Source organism: Pseudorasbora parva, chromosome 8 (assembly GCF_024679245.1).
Source record: "Pseudorasbora parva isolate DD20220531a chromosome 8, ASM2467924v1, whole genome shotgun sequence".
Classification (NCBI taxonomy): domain Eukaryota; kingdom Metazoa; phylum Chordata; class Actinopteri; order Cypriniformes; family Gobionidae; genus Pseudorasbora; species Pseudorasbora parva.
This window is the reverse complement of record NC_090179.1, coordinates 37,745,154-37,764,406: the sequence shown is the minus strand read 5'-3', so window position 1 is coordinate 37,764,406 and position 19,253 is coordinate 37,745,154. Positions and strand designations below refer to the sequence as shown.

Genomic DNA, 19,253 nt, shown 5'->3' with positions numbered 1-19,253 from the left:
TTGATGGAGCAGCTCTCAAGCGATTGAGATTTCATGAAAATTAAATATGTATATTTTAAATGTACGCTTGGTCCTTTATGCTCACCAAGGCTGCATTTATGTAATCAAAAATACAGTAAAACCAATAATATTGTGACATGGTACTGGAAAATAAAAAAGTTCTATTTGAATATATATTTAAAATGTAATGTATTCCTATGTATTTGTAATTAATATAAATTATGGATATTAATATAGGTAACTACTTTATGACTCATATAAATAAATTAGATTGTTGGAAATAGATTTATGAAAAAATCTGTAACATTAGAAAGGTCTTTACTGGCACTTTTGATCAATTGAATGCATTCGTGCTTAGCAAAAGTACTGAGTTAATACAATGAACATTTTTGAGAATTGACGTCACCCTTTATTCAAATAGTATTGAAAGATTTAGTAAGCATATTGCGTAATTGTTTTATTTATGATGCAGTGAAACATGCCAAATTGTGCAATTTTCATAATTTATCACAAAAAATGTTTTATGTGGTTCAAAATCAAATACAATATTTTTTGAGTTTCTATTTATTAAACCAATTTCCTTCATTGTATTAACTACATTTTTATTTCAATTAACTCAACATTTTAAGGCAACCAGGTTACTTATGTTTTTAAGTTAAACCAACAATATTGTTTTACAGCATGAGAAAAACATAAACCCTTGTCCTAGAGATAATGTACATTTTATAGGCGAATACGCACATACTGATTGTCAGTCAATCATTGAATGATTTTAAATACGCAAATTTCTCAGTGCTGAGTGGTTGCACAGTGATAATGTATATCTTTTCTGGTGTTTTTTGTTAACACCTCTAAATGTCACGTTGAATAGCCTTGCAAATGCTTTCATACATTGCATTTTTACATGCATTGTAACCATACAAAACATTACAGCATGTAAGCATTTATAGATATCTTGAGTGAAAATGTAAAAGTTTATTCTTCCATGTGTACCATGCAGACTGTGTTACTCAGTCCTGGACAAAATGACATGTAATGACCAAAGGTCACACTGAGAATGTGTCTTTGAGGGGGGCCCGACTGGCTTAAGAGGGCAGCTGTTACCACATCAAGACCCCCCAGGCTGACACGACATGAGTTCTGTGTAGTTGTTTCCGTGTCTGCTGTAAGTGTGGGCCTGTTCCGACAAGCGCTATGCGCTGAGTGTTTGTGTGTGCTGAAAACAGGGTCGTTCTCACTTGAAGACAGGGCCTGATAAGAGTCGCTCCAGACAGTGGCGCTTCTGTTTATTTCCTCTCCTCTCTCTTCAGATTGGCATCAGTTGGATGCTGAGTGCCAGAGGCCGGCGCAGAGGAAATTAGATAACGTGAGGGCAATTTTTGCACCCCCTGACTCATCTAATGTCGCTCTCTCTGTTGTGTTTTAGGAACGGCAGCGGCTGGAGACAATCTTGAACCTATGCGCCGAGTATAACAAGGGTGACGGGCCGGCGGGAGATCTAGGCAGGATGGGCGTCTCTGGGCTTGGCTCGAGGGAGGGGCTTAACAGACGTCCATCCGTGGACAGTGTGAGCAGCGCTTCCCTGAGGGTGGCGCAGAGACATCGTGAGAGCCAAGAGGAGAACCTGAAGGAGGACAGCAGTAGCACTGAGAGTGCGCAGCAGGACGGACGGACCCTACAAGCTCTGCTAAATGGACAAAATGGACAGGTCGGCCTCTTTTTTTCCCCTTATTTAGATCACAACAGTTGTTTCATTATGTGTGTTTTCACTTTAAGCAAAGTTTCTATCTACCTTTTAATCAATTAAAGAATATTAATAAATATTATTAGTGGCTGCTGTCACTTTAAGATCTGCTGTAGCCACTAATGCTGTCTGTCATTAATGTTAATCAAAGAACAAAGGTAACTTGAGAAAATTACTAAAACAAATAACTTTTGTAACTTTAATAACTATTAATCTATATTTATTTTATAATTTATGCAGTGCAGACTGTTTGATAACCTTATTCAATTTCTGTATATTATAAGAAGGCCACAGGTAATGATATTGGGATTGTTTCCAGTTTATTTTTGAAGACTGATAAATATTTTTTTTACAAAAAATGCTAGCTTTTTTATTACACTGTAATGTTGAATTGCTATAATTATGTTTTGTTTTTGTTTTTTTGGTGACATTCTTCTTTCAGACAAACACAATCGGAGTTATATTAAAAACTGTCCTGATGTTCCTTCTAAGCTTTATAATGGCAGTAAATGGGGGTTGAGATTTTAACTCCAGGGAGATAATAAAGGAAAAATATTCATATTTTTTATTAAAATGACTAGCTTCCGACAGATGGCCATACACATCAATTTAAGGTGAAAGAGTAACCTCTGACCTGACACATGACATATTGATGAACGCAGAATAAATGAGAATTTTTAAAGAGAAATAACGGAGGATTATAAGATATAAGAGAAGAGGCGCTTGAGTTTGTTGCCCAGCTGTTTGTTTAAATCGCGAGAGGCGTTAAAGCTTACGCTACTCCTGCATCATACGTCATACATCTCATACAAGTCGACTTGCGTAGGCCGTTTCTTACAAAAATGCATCGTTTCGCTTCAGAAAGCCTTAATTAACCCTCTGGAGTTATATGGACATCTTTTATGATGGATGGAATCTTTTTGGGTGCTTCAAAATCATGACAAGTTCTGTGCTAACTAAAAAGTGTGGTATGTGTTCAGGAAGAGGACTCTCTGGGATCGGGCAGCATTGGCCGTCTGGAACTGGGGTACCTGGAGGAGGAGCGGGTCCGAGTGCTGGCAAAGGTAGATGAACTCAAAGGTCGAATCACAGAACTGGAGCAGCAACTTCAGGAGTCCAAACAAGAGGTGAGCCGCTCTCATGAACATATAGCTAGCTAAATACACTGAAGAATATACAGGAAGTCCTTTCCTAATTATAGTGGATAAGAGTACCAGGAAGTGATGCGTAGTGGAACAAATAATGTCAGATGGAGCTCTGGGGTGTGTTTATGTGGCCTGTGTGAGAATTGCTGTATCTGACGTGTTGATCTGGACAGGCGGAGATGGAGAGAGCTCTGCTGCAGGGAGAGAGACAGGCCGAGATGGAGCAAATCGAGGCCGAGACTGAGATTATCAACCAGCTGCAGCGCAAACTCGGTGAACTGGAGAGCACCATCCAGAGAGAGAAAGACAAGGTAGGACACACACCACATACAAGCACACAGAATGTAATCGACCATTATTCAGACACACATTCCGTAATAGGACATTTACCTTGCTGAAAAACCAGCATGAATTCCATGTTGCTCCAAGCTGGTATGGTACTGGTCTAGCTGGCGGGCCCACCAACCAACCAGCATCTAAAACATAAACCTTAAAGGGTTAGTTCACCCAAAAATGAAATGTATGTAATTAATGACTCGCCCCCAAATGTCGTTCCACACCCGTAAAACCTCTGTTCATCTTCGGAACACAGTTTAAGTTATTTTATATTTAGACCAAGAGCTTTCTGATCCTCCATTGAATGCACGGTATACTGTCCATGTCCAGAAAGGGAATAAAAACATAATCAAAGATGCCCATGTGTGACATCAGTTGGTTAGTTAGAATCTCTTGAAGCATCGAAAATACATTTTGGTCCAAAAATCACAAAAACTACGACTTTATTTCAGCAGTTTGGCAGTTCGACCCCATGGGGGTAATCTAGCACTCGGAAAGCGTTCCACCCATATCGGCGGCCATTGCTAACCAAGCCATCACCTGCTGTTAGCATCCCATTGACTCCCATTCATTTTTGAGTCACTTTGACAGTGAATAACTTTACATCTGAAGCGTTTAAAGACTTCATTTGTCTATTGTTTATTTCTAAAGAAACACGACAATTCATAAAAGGCTCCATTACCTTGTATCTTACACTATCGCCCCACAGAAGCTGTTTTTGTAAAAATAGGCTAACGATTGCGTCATAACCAACGCGACTCTGTCGCACAGTTGAGAAATTACCGTATAGACCTGAGGACACGCTCGCAGGCAATCTTTTACTGTCTATGAGACAGTCGGGGGGCGTGGAGACATAAAGTCTGATAAAGTCAAGGGGGAAGAATGGGGAGAAGCCCATAGTGAGCCAAAAGCAACGGGAGAAAATATTTAAACAACATGATTCAGCTTTCACTTTCCACAACTACTAGAAGACCTACAGCTGTCCGACAGGTTGCTCACGTCACATCTACGTCGTCAAGCTCAGTCTGAGCCGGCGCAGTTCGCTCAGTCATCAGGAAGTGAGTGCTCCTTTACTGACCTCACTTTCCGCCGTTGAAGTCAATGAGATAGCTCTGTCCATTTCTTTTACTGTCTAAGTTCGACACGCGATTCGAATCATGAATCGATTCACTGATTCATAACCATTCAAATCTTTGTTCGCGGCTTGAAAACAAACATGGAAGAGAAGACAATGCTGAATAAAGTCGTAGTTTTTGTTATTTTTGGACCAAAATGTATTTTCGATGCTTCAAGAGATTCTAATTAACTAACTGATGTCACATATGGACAACTTTGATGATGTTTTTATTCCGTTTGCTCTCTTACGGGTGTCGAAGTAATTATTGAAAGAATTTTCATTTTGGGGTGAACTAGCCCTTTAAGCTGGAGACCAGCAATGCTGTATTTTTCATCAGGATAAAGATGCATTTTTTTATTTAGATTTAAAAATGTTTCCATGAAGGTGCGGTCATGTTTATCGTATGTCAATCTGTTCAGTTTGTGAATTTCGTGTAATGCCCAAAAATTCCACCATGCAGATTTTTTAGTTAGTCCCATTAATTTGCTGCGTTGACCAACAGAGAACTGCTTGGATTAAAAGTGATTTATTTATACATCTATACAATTGCGCTAGACAATTAACCTTTTTTGCTCAAAAAAATTTGTGACCGCACCTTAATTGGTAAGTGAAGAGTTTCAAACCCTCGTCTGGACTGTGTTTTTGTTTTATACTGTTGAGCCTCTCTGGACTGAACAGCCTTTTCTGGTCTCTGACATTCCTTAAAGGCATGCCATTCTACCGGATGGCCACTCAAGGCCCATTCTGGTCTCGATTGCCATCCCAAGGTAAAAAAACAAACCAAACCAAAGAGCGGCATTGCTCATCCAAACTAGCCAAACCCTCTTCCCATTACATCTGGTCATTCTCCATTCTACAATAGAGGATCTGAAGATGATAGTCACATTTAAATGCAGTTCACTGCTTTAGTTTGGGCAGAAAACCAAGGTTCTGTCTGTAATCAAGCATTCATTCACAAGAGGTGTTGTCTTTTTCCTCTCCTTTTGTGGTGGTTCTCATCAGGTCCTCTACAAAGCTTGGCAACACTAACAAGCCTTCATTAACCTCTAATCTCCTCACTGCTTTTTTCTGCACTCACGATCCCTCCGTTTCTACCGCTCGCCCCCTCGAGTTCAAAACTGTTTAGCCTAGCGCAAACTCAGGCTTTGGGATTAGCGAGCTGGCTTTGAGGGACAATAGCTCCAGTGGTGCGAGACTCGGTGACTGACAATGTGTGTCTTTTTGAAAGCCCTTTCCTGCATGCTGTTTCGAAATTCCAGTCTTTATTTCCTATCCATCTTGTTCTGGGTTTCTTTTGGTATTTTAGTATTGTTTTTAGGCTCTTGGAGAAATGCTTAAAGGGATAGTTCACCTAAAAATGAAAATTCTGTCATTCTTTCTTTCTGTGGAATGCAAAAGGGGACATTTTGAACACAGTTCACAGTTACAATGAATGGGGACTGAAGCTCAAGCCCAGCAAGCAATAGCCGTCATTTCACCGTCTTGGTTAACTGTAAACCTGCTATAGTCCGGCTATGAGTAACCAACTTCTAGCCAAAATAACCTTGAATTTGGTTATGTGTAATTTTTGCCAAGGAAGCAAAGTCAACTGTGATTAAAAGGTGTTTGGTTTCATTTCTTGGGCCTGTTCATGTTCTAGATGACTAGTCTATTCTTGGGCCATAGACATCTATTCATTTTTTACTGACAACCCAAATTTTGCCTTGGTTTAGCCTAGACGTCAGGGCTGTTTGAACGGCTATTAGACATCTCTTAAACATAAAATTGCTTGCTGGGTGCTTTAAAAAAGGATGCAAAAGCAAAGTATAAGTATCATAAAAATAATGCGTTATATCCCAAGTGATATGATAGGTTTGTTTGACAGACAGAGCAAAATTTAAGTTCTAATTTAGAGTTGTAAGTTGGTATTAGAACCCAAATTTTAAATTAATCATTCTAAACAGTTTTTAATTAAAAATGTTTCTTTTGAGTTCCACAGAGGGTTTGAAATGACACGAGGGTGAGCAAACCATTTTCATTATTGGTTGAACTAAAAATTATTAATGAAAAGAATGTATTCATATATTCTACTGCATTCTAGATTGCAATAAGGTTTCTCCATGGTCCATTCAGGTCTTTATTGATCAATTTGTTTGCTTCGATCCCATTTCCCCCCCATGGGGATGGCTGCCACCCCGTTCATGTTACCAGTCACTGACCGGCTGTAATTTGTACTAGATTGATCTTGACCGCAAGTGCAGTGTTCGTGCCAACATGGATAATTCCTCTATACATGTTGCAAATGGCTTTTTAAAGTTCTTTAAATAGAAAGTATTTCTGTCTGTGCTTTGATATATTGATTTTTTTGATGTGCTCGTATTAGTTTGGAAGAGAACACAGTGCATGAATTCAATGTGCATTATGGTATCTCAATATATATAGATGTAGGACTATCTCAGGAATAAATTTAAAAAAAAATATATATGAGACCTGTGCTGGCAAAATGAGTCGCAATGAGCACATTTTCAAAAGTGTGTTATTGCTATTTGCACATTTTCTTTAAAAATACTGGTTTGTTTGAATCGGGCAAAAGAAATGACTGAGATACACGTTTGACATCAATAGTCAGCAAAGTACACCTAAACCTAAAACTCCCTGGTAATAACACCAAATTTGGCAAACATCAAATCTTTATATGGGGGGGAAAAATACCATAATTGTTTGATTAAAATTAATAAATCAGGCATTCTATATTAAGACCTGTTGGACCACACAGATCTAAAATAATGTTTTTCCCCAACCGTTAGCCAAACGTTCACATAAGAAATAACAGATCATGCTTGAGTTAATACCCACCAAGACAGATATGTTGAAATACTGTAATTCTGTGTTTATTGGGATCATACACTAAGTGCCGCACACTTCCGATCTGTCAGTCAGCGCAAGTAAGATAAGCTTTTCATGGACAAGGGAACGGTACTCCTCTCAGAAAAACATATATATAAAGATACTTTTAGATGTTTAATTGCTATTTGGAGCATTGGGATTGCTAGACAAGGAACTCAACTAAAATAAAAACATTTCTCTTGTTGTGGTTGTAGCTTGAAATTATCCTGTGCACATTCTGACTCGTTTTGCCAGCATGGGTCACATATATATATATGTATGAAGCAGCAAGTATGATGCTATTGCAAATCTTTCTTTTTATGATAAAAGAAAGAAAAAAGGCCAACTTCAAACTAGCCAGGGATGCCAAGCAATTGAATTCCTGCCCTCTGATTTGGCATCTCATCTAAACAGCACATACCAACAGACATTCATTACATCTGAAATCTTTAATCAAGAAATGCCTGAGAACAGAAGTCTGTTTGGCCCTGTTGACGGCCTACAGTCCAGTGACACGTGGAGTGTTTTAAGGCTTAGTGTTCATCCTTTCTGGCTCTACCCACTCTGTTGTGACCCCTAACCTCGAACGCTTCTGCATGGCGTGGATTTGAGCTGTGTTCTCTTTCTCTCCCCTTCCTGGACGGTGTGTTTTCTTTCTAGGAGAGGGCTAATGTTGACGTGGAACGGGAAGCCCTGGAGAGGCTTCAGGATGGGTACAATGAGTTGAAGAGCCAGCTCCATAACTGCCCTGAGTCTCTGAGGGAGCAGTTACAGGAACAACTCAAGAGGGTCAGTGACCATCAGGAACACCAGCACTTTACCAACTGCTTCCGCCCCACAGCCCTGGTTTCATAACCACCTTCCAGATACAGATTCCCAACAGTTATTTTGGGCTGTATATGTACCAAATCAAGCATGATGCTCCCATTAAAAATATTATCCCATGTTGTTATTATTATTATTAGGAATTATTGTTATTGGGAACACCATGTTTTAATTCTTGTCTGCCTTAGTTTAGTGCGATGAAGAAAGTGTCTACATTTTTTATGGGAGGTAAACTGGTGTTCAGTGGTGAAATGTTTGCATGCTTTTGACATATTGTTGAGGTTTCTTTTATGCTGATGTCTGGTGCCACAGTGTTAATACCATTTAACTTTGTACTAATATATTAATGCAGAAACTAACATAGTGCTAGTCTTGTTTTGACACCTCTCCCTTCTCTCAAATGATTTCCCTCCTAATCCAGTTGAGCGCAAAATCCGCCCTTAGCCAATTTCATTGGTCAACACAATCACGCAGTCACCAAGTTCTGAAAAATCCTGAATGGATCAGATCGCGACAAACATGCTATTTATCTGGATGTGCTACTGCTACCAATTCTATCTTAAGGTTAGGGTAAATGGTTAAGTATTTGTTTGAGTGTGATCAGCACTGTGATTGACATGACCAGTTAAATCTTTTAAATTGTTTAGGGGCGGAGTTTGTGCTGAACTTGTTTGTGAGAAAATCATGGACTTCTCTCTCTACATACCACAAAAATTGATACTTTTGCCAAAAGATGTTTTTGAGATGTATCTTGATTTGATGTTTTTTTAAAAACACAAAAAAAAAACATTAAAATTCAATGCAATTTGTTTTTTTGATTTGCATGGTTAAAGGAATCTCTTTGGACAGTGCTTGGGCAGTGTTTTTGATGACGAGCCCTTTTTGCAAACAGAAATATCCCAAGGGTTGCACGAGAGAGAAGATGTCATGTGCTCACTGAGCCTTCAAGCTTCACAATGTCAGAAATGCTTTGATGAATTGACAGCAAGGGTTTGCCAATGTCCTTGAGATCTGTGTGTAGAAATGACAAGACTTTCCTACGTTATAAACAGATTGCATTGCCTTTCATGGGATGCATTGAAGGGAGAAGTCTCAAAGATATTCCTAATTTTTCAGTTTTTCCCAGGTTTACAATCCCAACTGAGTGTTTATATTTGAAGACTTGGGTTTCAGTTGGGTTTTCGACTGAACCCCTGGGAATATCTGAAGTTACTGAAGGAAGTCTGAAATTACTGTATTGTTCCGGAAAAAATAGGTTTAGGTTTTTTTTTCCTAAGAAATACAGGTTTGTCTTTAGACTGACAAGCCAGACCCACATCAAGATGTCATTATGTTAAGCCCCGCCCACCGACTCTATACACGATGTGATTGGCCTGACAAGAGTTTGGCTTTTACAGCTCAGAAGTCTATTGAGAGTTGCTAGACGACACTCGCGGCAGATTAGATTTGCTGCCACTAGGGTGCATCTAGATTTCTTGGCTAGTTTGTCTTATATTCTGGGTCTAGACTTTTGCATGTCAATAATACACCTGCAACAATAGGTGGCACCAAATACGCATATAACGAAAAAGAATGCCAAGAAATGCGGCGTGTCAGAGTGTAATGTTAGAAGATCTTGAGCGCAAAAAGATGCTTATAAAATGCTGAGTCAAAGAAAAGTTTACCGTCTAAAAGCCACGTGATTGGCATGTTTGCATGGCTCGCTGACAGGACCAAACTTACAACATAATGTTACGTCATTTTAAAATGTAAGACTAAAATGTAAACATTTAAAATAAATTTTTGTTTGTCCTTTTTACCAATAATTACCATACTTTCAATACAAAAAAATATATTAAAAGCCAAAATGAAACTTTTTCCAAAAGGTACATCTCGAAAAAGGGGTCTTATAATCAGTGTTGTTTTATATTCAGAACAATACGCTATACTGTAAAGTATTTCTTTATCAATGGTTCCCTGGGCTGGATCGGACTGACAGCTCTTTTAGTAGCATAAAGTTCCTATCAGTTCCTCCCTATGGCTTCTTAAGCTGATTCAACTTGCTGTGGAACTTGCTCAGTGCTGTTGTTTATGGGATGCTTTGATTGGTTATTGACCCCATGCTTGAATGCATGTGTGTGTAGGAAGCTGAGACTCTGGAAGCTGCGACAAAGCAGTTTGAGGACCTGGAGTTCCAGCAGTTAGAGAAGGAGAGCAGTCTAGAGGAGGAACGTGAGACCATCAGTCAGCAGCTGCTGCAGGACAGAGCTCAGTACCACAGCAGCGTCGCCAAAAGAAAGGTAAACGGCATACACATATATAACAAGGCATGGAACCACCAAGAGCATCTCAAACTCTTGTCCAAATGTTTGTCTCCAGGACAAGGTTGCGGCATTGGAAAGCCAGGCCAGTCAGCTGGGAATACAGGCTGCTCAGGAGTGTGAGAGGCTGGTCAAGGACAGAAGCATCACCTTTCAGCTGCTACAGCAGGTACAGGAAATGGAAATGATGTGTAATGTTCTTATAGATTAATGTTCTTCCCCAACCTAAGAACACTAAAGAGGAGGAGACTTGCACCACATTTCTACAAAAGCTCTTCCATCTCAATGTTAGTTACTTGGTCAAAAAAAAAAACGAAAAACTTTTTCAAAGGTTTATCATGAAAGGGATAATTCGACCTCAAATGAAAATGAAGTTATCATTTACTCACCCTGGTGTTGTTCTAATGTCACATCATGCCCTTCTTTCTTTTATGGACCACAAAAGGATAATTTTTAGAAAAATGCTGCTCGCTCTTGTCCATATACTGGCAGTGAATTGATATGACAGTGAGGATATTTTCCCACTAGTTTATCAATGTTTGACAACACCGGTATCACCGGCAGGGGCTTTTTAATCGCTCATTTGAAAGCGCAAGTATGTGCACGTCCGCATGGGCATTCATAACTTTGTGGAGAAGACCAAGTGTTTTAAATTAATTTCTATGGAAGTTGAGCTTCCATGGGAATGAACTGAAAACGCTCGCTCTGCTCGCTTTAAAATTCTCTGTCACTTTCAAATTAGCGCCGATTTTAAGGGCAGATTCATTAGCCTATTATTCTTAATGGAAAACACAAAACAATCGTTTAGTTTTGAAACCAAATCTTGTCAGTCAGCTTTCGTGATGAATGAAATCTGACTCCTGTTGCGAGTTTCGTTTCGGCTCATGCTGCATTAAGCAGACACCTTTAGTTTTTAACTGTAGTGTCTGTTCTCTAACTGAACTAAATTATATTATTACTAAAACAACGATGGGAGGGGGGCGGTGCCAGGGTGGGCAAGTGATGTAACCGGTGTTCCGGCTGAACAAGCCTACAATGAATAGCGTTAAGCTTTTTAAAAAAAGATGCAAAAGCATCTCCTATGCGACACATTGTGTATATACCAAGTGATCTGGTGGTATGTGAAAGGGTTTGGTGAAAAATGTTAATGTGTTATTTAACTAAATTCCTGCCCTTGGTCATTGGTCTTCTGTGCGCGTTTATGAGACTGTTAGCGCTGCAGTTCACTCCATCTCATCCGGAAAAGCTATACAAGTTGTGCAAAATCACGACTAAGAAAAGCACGACATGAAATACAACCCATGTACAGTACCTTCTTCTCTCAGGTGAATATTATTTCTGTGATGCAAAGCTTAATTTTCAGCATCATTTCTCCAATCTTCAGTGTCACATAATCCTTCCGAAATCACTCTAATATGCTGATTTTCTGCTCAAAAACATTTCTTATTATTATCAATGCTGAATAAAGTCTGCTGCTTAATACTTTTTGGAAGCCATGATATCTTTTTCTTTTTAACCGATTGACTGAATCTGTGTTTCAGGAAAAGGAAAGGCTGGCCAGTCTGGAGAGAAGATACCAGAGCCTTACTGGTGGAAAGACGTTCCCCAAAAGCTCCAACACTATAAAGGAGGTAAGCAGGATTGTAATCTAATTATGTTATGCTAGGCTATAAGAAATAACTGCTGAATAACTGCTCTTCTGCTTGAAATAAGAATGAATTTATCATATCTTCGAAATGTCGTTGAGATTTTTCTGTGTATGATCCCATATGACCCTAAAATGGTGTATCTTTGCAAGACATTTTGCAATTCACCTTAGTGAACTTTGTTGGCTTTCTTGGGCTAGGAAAGCTATAAGGTTCAGATTTTTAGCCATATGTTCCTGATAGCATATGCATCCCCCTTATAATTGGGTTAGCAAAACAGGAAATGAAATCTTTTAGACTCAGGATATTGTTTGACTTATAAACCTCCGCCCAGGATGCGCTTCACATCAGCGAGGCTGACCTCTTAGATGGTGACCAGCCCTACTCCTCCCCTTTTCATGCTTCCTCATTCCACTCATATCCCATCATGCCTCAGGAGGTAACTAAACTAACTGCCAATGCATGCAGCCTGGAGCATCTAAAACTGCCAATATTGACTAAACATGGCATGGCTCTGAAAACATGGCAGTACAAAATATCTCAATTTGTGTTGTATTATTAAGAACACTAGATTTGTTGGAATCTAAAGTTTGGAGGCTTTCCAAAGGCAAATCACACTTCCTTGGGAGATTGGAATGGGGTTGATTGTTTTTGTGCAGACAAGGCACTTATAAGTGATTGTGTCCCATTTAGTGTTGAGAAATAACTAAAAGTGTACTGGAATAAATAGTTTAGTTTGGAAAGTAACCAATCCAACAAATGTTTTACAGATTTATGAATTTCTTTTTTTTCTTTGTTTGTTCTTGTCTAATTAATAAATCTATTGAATTTATTGCCATCACCCTAATCTTTTAAACTGTAATGTATATCATTTGATTGATATAAAACTAAGTAGATATTTCTTAAAGTGTTAGCTACTTTTTGTTAAGAGTTTCCAGAGTAGCTACTTTTTCTAAGTTAATTTGATATATAGTTAGGCTACTTGAAATCAGAGGCAAAAATGACATATTGTGCCTGTAAGAGTGAGATGGCCGAGCTTGGCATACCTGTCACTGTATGTTAATGATTATGATAGAACTGCTGTTATGGGGTTTGGATGTGAGTAAACTGACAGCTGAACTTCTGTCCTGTGTGAATGGGTTGGCTGTTAACGTGTCTCAGGAGTACTTGAAGCTGTCGGATGTTTATAAGATGTATGGGAGTGATTGCCATGACATCCAGCTCGCCAACGCTTCCTCACACGGCCTCTCGCTTGCCCTTGAGTCAGCTGTAACTGCCCCCCGTGAGGTATCATAGCTGCTCTCTTCTTTCTGCTTCTCTCTTCTTTATACCTTTAGCGCTACTTAACTTATACCGTTAGGGTTGTAGATATCGATTTTTTTTCAGCGATAAATCATATACATGACCATCACAAATCATTATAATAGGGTCATGCTTTGAATCGGGTGCTTTTTATTTAATTTTTATAAGATAATTTTTCATAAACATTCTGACAAATATTTTATTTAAAGGTGCACTGCTAAGGGTAAAGAGTTTCTGCCAAGTGAAACCGAGGGTAACGCAGATATGACGCATTGACAGGCGACTGAAAGGATCCTCAGACGTCTCGGTTCCTTGGTTAAAATAGCAATTTTCGCAAAATTTACAAACAGTTGGAAACATTTGGGATATTGTAAGAACTCAACTGTACAAATTATATAACACTGGCCTATAGGTTTTTGGATATTTTACTGCAAAAATACTACATAAGTGTCACAGCAGCCACCGAGCGAACGCATGTCATAACATAATTTTAAACACCCCTAAATGTATCTGATATGATACATACTCAGATCATACTCATGACCGGAAAAGTGGAAATGGCACCGTCGGCTGTGTCCCGTCATAATAAAAGTCCCACCTCTCGCGAGGCGTGTTGTGCAGCAATCGCTCCAGCGGCCGTGCTCAGCTCTACAACACTCTGTCCTGCTCTGCTTCATACTACAGTAATGTTAATAATCACATTCATGAACATGATTCTTTTCCTCCGGCTGTGAGGTGAAGACCACAGATGTCCCAAGATTCTGCGCTCAAACTTGGCGTCATCAAACTACGCCTTTGATTTGAATAGGCGCCCTCTAGCGGATGGAAAAATTACATAATGCAGGTTTAAGTGTTAATAAATAGCTAATAAAATAAAAAGCACATAATCAATGAAAAGCTTAAATGTTTATGTTGAAGCACTAAAATTACTAGCCAAACATATATAATTACAAACGGAACTCAAATAAAAACTCAAATAAAATAAATGTAACCAAAATGTTGTTATTTTAAAAAAGTAATGAAAATTACAAATTTGTATAACAGAATAACAAAAAAAAAATCATTTGAAAAATATAATAGCAAAAAAGTAGTGAATAAAAACTATAATAGTATATAAATAATAATATAATGACACTGGTTTGGATATAATTATGCTTTCATGAAATTTCATGGTAGACATATGCATATAAATAATAATGGTAGAATATATTCTGCTTTCAGAGCTGGGATAGATTTAAAAAAAAGAAAATATAAATAAATGGACAGAAAAATGGCACCCGTTTTATAGAATGACTAACTATATAAACAATCTCAAGTCTTGTTGCAATATGGCGATCTCTTACATGGTTTTGTCCTAACCAGCTGCATTTTGTCATTCATTTGGTGAATCATCATAGTGAAATCTCATTGATTGAAATTTCACTCCAATTAACGGTATATTAAAAATAAAATGTGTTCTAATTGGCCGTTTTGCACTTTGACTGCAAACAAATAAACCTGCTGCCTCTAGACATTTGGCACGTTGCTCCTGGTTAGGACACCGTATGAAAGATGATGTTCACGTATTGAGAAATTGGGAACTGAAACTTTATAGTTTGGTAGTATACTTTGTAAAAAAAAAAAATTTAAAAAACAAGAAAACATTCTTTACAATGCTAAAACTCTCCATAACACATTGTCTTCTCTTTCCTGCTCTGCTACTTCCTGTTTTTTTCCTCCTGCCTGTGTCCGTTTGACACTCCTGAATGTCAGGAATATGTGACCGTCAGCCAATTAAACCAGATCTATGGGATGCCGAAGGTGGAGTCTTCCCCTACCTCACCCATCCAATTACTTCAGTCTTCTCGCGCAGACTCCGCCTTCTCCTGCCTTCCCTCCCCTCATGGCTCCTCCCTCTCTCTCTCCTTTGAGGTGTGTCTCTTTTCCTCTGTTCTCTCTCGTTTGATTCCGTTAGGGCTGGGGTATCGACAACTACCGGTGTCATTCTGTCATTGAACAAATCATTCAGTTGCTCATTAACACTCTTCTCTTTCTCTCTCTGGCATTCCACCGTCCCACCTTCCTCTCTCCTGCTCATGCTCTCTGTACTAATGGATGTGCTGCGTGTGTTAAGCGTCAGTCGGACTGGGGCAGGCCTCAGATGCCCGGTCTAGATTTAGATCGCTGGTACCAGGAGGTGTTGGCAGCTGGAGATGCAAGCCAGCTCTGCCCTCCTCCTCCCCTCCCAGCTAAAGCTTTCTCATCACGCAAGCCTGCGCAGGTAACAGCCGAAAGCTCAGCTGTCATTCACCTTCTTCTGCTCTTCCACATTTTCACACTTCATCTTCATAAACCTCCCTGTGTGTCACTATATGGGTTGCGAGTGCCAAGTTATTTCGGTTGTTTTGCCTTTTGGCTGTTCATCATCTCAAGGTTTTCTGCCATCTTCTGATATTGTACTATTGCCCAATCCTGTTCCTGGAGATCTACCTTCCTGCAGCTCCTTGATCTAACCCTGCTAATTAACTAATTAAACCCCGCCAGTGTTTTTTTTTTTGGGCTATCTCCAGCATTTTTTAATAATTTTCACAATATATACATGGCACGAGACAGACGGGTCAGAGGAGAGCACATTATAGCTCAACTTGCGTAGACATTTCATTTAGTAACATCAGGCGATTAGGTTTAGATTATCCGCATTTCCATTCGCATTTCTGTTGTCACTTCCGGGGCTTGATCGGGCCGCATCGGGGCTTCCTCCGGTCCAAAGGTTAGGGTTTTTTGGCCCATCAAATACCTTGGTCAAAAGTGAGCCAGCGCAGGGCTTAATGGGTGGTTACAAACAAAGGCAAAGTTGATCTGAATCTGGAGATGGCAGTGCCGTGAATTATTTCATATATCAGCTAACATCAGCATTAGCTCAAATCACTTTCAGAGAGAGGCGAGTGTGTGAAATAACTGTTTATGATCCAATGTGGATATATAAGCTATTTCCTCACAAAAGCGGTTTATTCAGCCTATTGTAGCCTCTCCTCCATTGACATCCTTTCAAAAAAAGGGCCTCTTGTCTCCTTACCTGCGTACCACAGCAAGTTTGTTGGATCTGAACTCTGGAGGAACAGGATTAGGGACCCCTGTTCTACCAAGAACCATCAATAGAAGAAAAAAGCCTTTCGTAAAAGGAAAAATTCACCTGAAAATTAAGATTGTCTTTATTTACTCTTTTACTAACCCTTATGTTTTCCAAATCTGAACATTTCTTCAATTGAACACAAAATTAGAAGTTTTGCAGAATGTCCAAGCTGCTCTCTTTTATTTGAAGGGGTTGGGGACTAGAAGCTATATACCTTTATATAACTATAATACCTTTGAGGAACAGACCGAATTTTAAGTCATCTTTCTTTTAAAATCTAACTTGACAGATGTGATCACCATTGACTTTATTTTATGGAAAAGAGCAGCTTGGACATTCTGCTTAATTACTCCCTTTGTGCGTAATTAAAAAAAAAATATTCTGGAAATTATGGAAAACTATTCTGGAAAACTACTATGTTTCCCAAAAGCATAGTTAGAAAACTGTTGTCTCCGGTTCTGTTGTTACCAACATATTCATATTCTGTTTCCCTAAACCATGGTTCGTGCAAACAGCATCCCAAAGTTGTGGGGCTGGAACCACAGCTCTTAACAGTTGTTAGAAGCATAATTCCTTGTTAGTATGACATGCAAACTTAAATAGATAATGCTCTTGAGAAAAACGAGCAAAATAACATGCAGTGCATGTTAACATAAGCGGCTTTCGCACTGAACTATTAGCGTAAGTGCCCAGATTTTGGTGTGTTCACGCCACAGGAACTAGGAATGATTTTAGTTCTAGAAACTCCTTTTGGGGGAACGTAAGTGGTTGGCCGAAAGCATGCGAAACACCAGCAGCTGGCATTAAAAAAAAAAAAAAGCTGCTCTGTCAAAAGTCACAACAACAAGTGTGGCTTACGTCACTTCAGAGTTCCTGAATGTGAGAACTTTTATTTCCCGGGAACCACCCTGAGGGTTAGTTCCTATAACTCTTCTAAGTTCTAAGTTCCTAGAACCACCTGGTTCAAAAGCCCCTTTAGTCTATACGTCATTCCAAATCGATACAAATTCCATTCTTCATCTTTTAGTTTAGAGTGTGTATGGGTGACGTAAAAGGGAAGCTGTGATTGATCTTGAAATAAAGCAAATCAATGGAGAACAAAAATATTGAAGCAGACTTCAGATGCCATGTTCTCTATTTACAGCAAAAAACTTTTTTTAAAATCTTACCTCAAATTTGATTGGTAGCGTCAACTGAATGTGTCCTCAACTCAAGGCACAAGGCATTTATCATCACAGTACAAAAAGTCGCAATTCAGTATAAAGCATTTTAACAATGCTGATGTAATAATCAAATGTTAAAGATGTAGTTCACTCAAGTTTACCTCATTTATTACATGACATGGCAGTTTAACTATAACAGTAGTTGTCCGAGTGGTTGGGCTATATCATATTTAAATCTGATGGATTTATTTTGTCTTGTTAAATCTTAATTTGTGCATACTTGCATTCAAACTTGCAATAAGTCAATGAACACATGAATGAAGATATTTTGTGTTGACCTACACATCTACTCGGTTTATTAACATGACACTCACATCAAGTCTTTCTGGCCTGTAGGTGTACCGCTCTCGACTGGACAGTGAATCCAGCCAATCATCACTGAGACCAAAAATCAGCGCCGGGCTGTCCCCCACATACACTACTGCCACGCTGGGACGCAACACTCCTGCCAGGGTAAATAGTGCATTTACTCCCAGTTATCAGGATTTCTTGCATCATTTGATGTGGTAGTTTAGTCTCCTCCTTGTTGTTAAATATGCTGGTGGAAATAATTGTTTGTTTTGTTTACCCAGAGTCCTCTGATGGTAGCCAACAGCACTGGGAGTCTCCCACGCAACCTGGCAGCCACCCTGCAGGATATCGAGACCAAGAGGCAGCTGGCTCTTCAGCAGAAAGGTAATGAGAACAGCAGCTTGACAGCTGATATTTTAGAGCTGGTTGTAAAATCAACAAAAACACCTGACGAGCCATCAAACTTAAAGCGATATCTCAACCGAAAAATGTCATCATGTTGTTCCAACTTTTTTATTTGCTTTTTTATTTGTTTTCTCATATTCATAGTGACCAGGATGCCAATCTCTCCGTCCCTTCTTTTGTTCTCTTTTCTAGTTTTGTTTTAACTTTTGATCATCAATCATCCTTTGTTGTCCCTTGCCCTCAAACAGAATTCTTGCCCTCCGTGTTTGCGTCCTCCTCCAGTACGGACAGTCCTACAGGAAGAGCGAGGACTGCCCTTCATCATAATCACCATCCTCCATTCTAAATCAACATTTTGTGCACTTCTCCCCCTCATTGGAACGGGCTTGACATGGTCCAATGTTCTTTTTTCCCACTGACGACATTTGTATGGGATTAACCGTGTATGGGTTGAATTATAATATCAGTGATGATCTATAAATAAATAGGATAAATGGTTTCATGCGCTTTTGAAAGCTGCACTGCCAGTCCAAAATGAACTCAATTAGTATGTGATGATCTCAAAACCTTATGATTTGACTTAAGGCTTATGCTTTAATGCTTGAAATTACTTATACCAATGTACATTGAACCTAATTTTAATTCTTGAGAATAAAGACGAAAAAATATTTCATTTTATTATTGATTTTAGTTACATTGAACCTAATCTTATTTCTACTTGTGAATGAAGACAATTTTCTGTATTATTATTGTTTAATTTTACTAAAGCTCAAGTATAATATTATTAGTATAAGTATAGTAAAAGGTGTATAAAATAAGATTATTAAATTATTTTTTATTATTCATTTTATTAATATTTTTAACTAACTTTATTAATAACTTTAACTTTTTTGTGGTTACTACATAATTCCCAAATCATAGTGAGCATACATGTTTAATTTG

At 38.8% G+C, this 19,253-nt stretch overlaps 1 protein-coding gene across 5 annotated transcripts in view; it reads left to right on the top strand.

Moving 5' to 3' along the window:
* Positions 1–19,253, top strand: part of phldb1b (pleckstrin homology-like domain, family B, member 1b) — a 97,061-nt gene that overhangs the window by 62,022 nt on the left and 15,786 nt on the right. For all 5 annotated transcript variants that reach the window (XM_067451141.1, XM_067451142.1, XM_067451140.1 and 2 more), the window contains 13 exons: positions 1,427–1,708; positions 2,725–2,871; positions 3,063–3,200; positions 5,050–5,109; positions 7,868–7,996; positions 10,156–10,311; positions 10,391–10,501; positions 11,874–11,963; positions 13,140–13,265; positions 15,033–15,191; positions 15,394–15,540; positions 17,952–18,068; positions 18,188–18,290. In XM_067451141.1, coding sequence (XP_067307242.1) covers positions 1,427–1,708; positions 2,725–2,871; positions 3,063–3,200; positions 5,050–5,109; positions 7,868–7,996; positions 10,156–10,311; positions 10,391–10,501; positions 11,874–11,963; positions 13,140–13,265; positions 15,033–15,191; positions 15,394–15,540; positions 17,952–18,068; positions 18,188–18,290 — 1,765 coding nt within the window. The remainder of the gene's footprint in view (positions 1–1,426; positions 1,709–2,724; positions 2,872–3,062; positions 3,201–5,049; positions 5,110–7,867; positions 7,997–10,155; positions 10,312–10,390; positions 10,502–11,873; positions 11,964–13,139; positions 13,266–15,032; positions 15,192–15,393; positions 15,541–17,951; positions 18,069–18,187; positions 18,291–19,253) is intronic.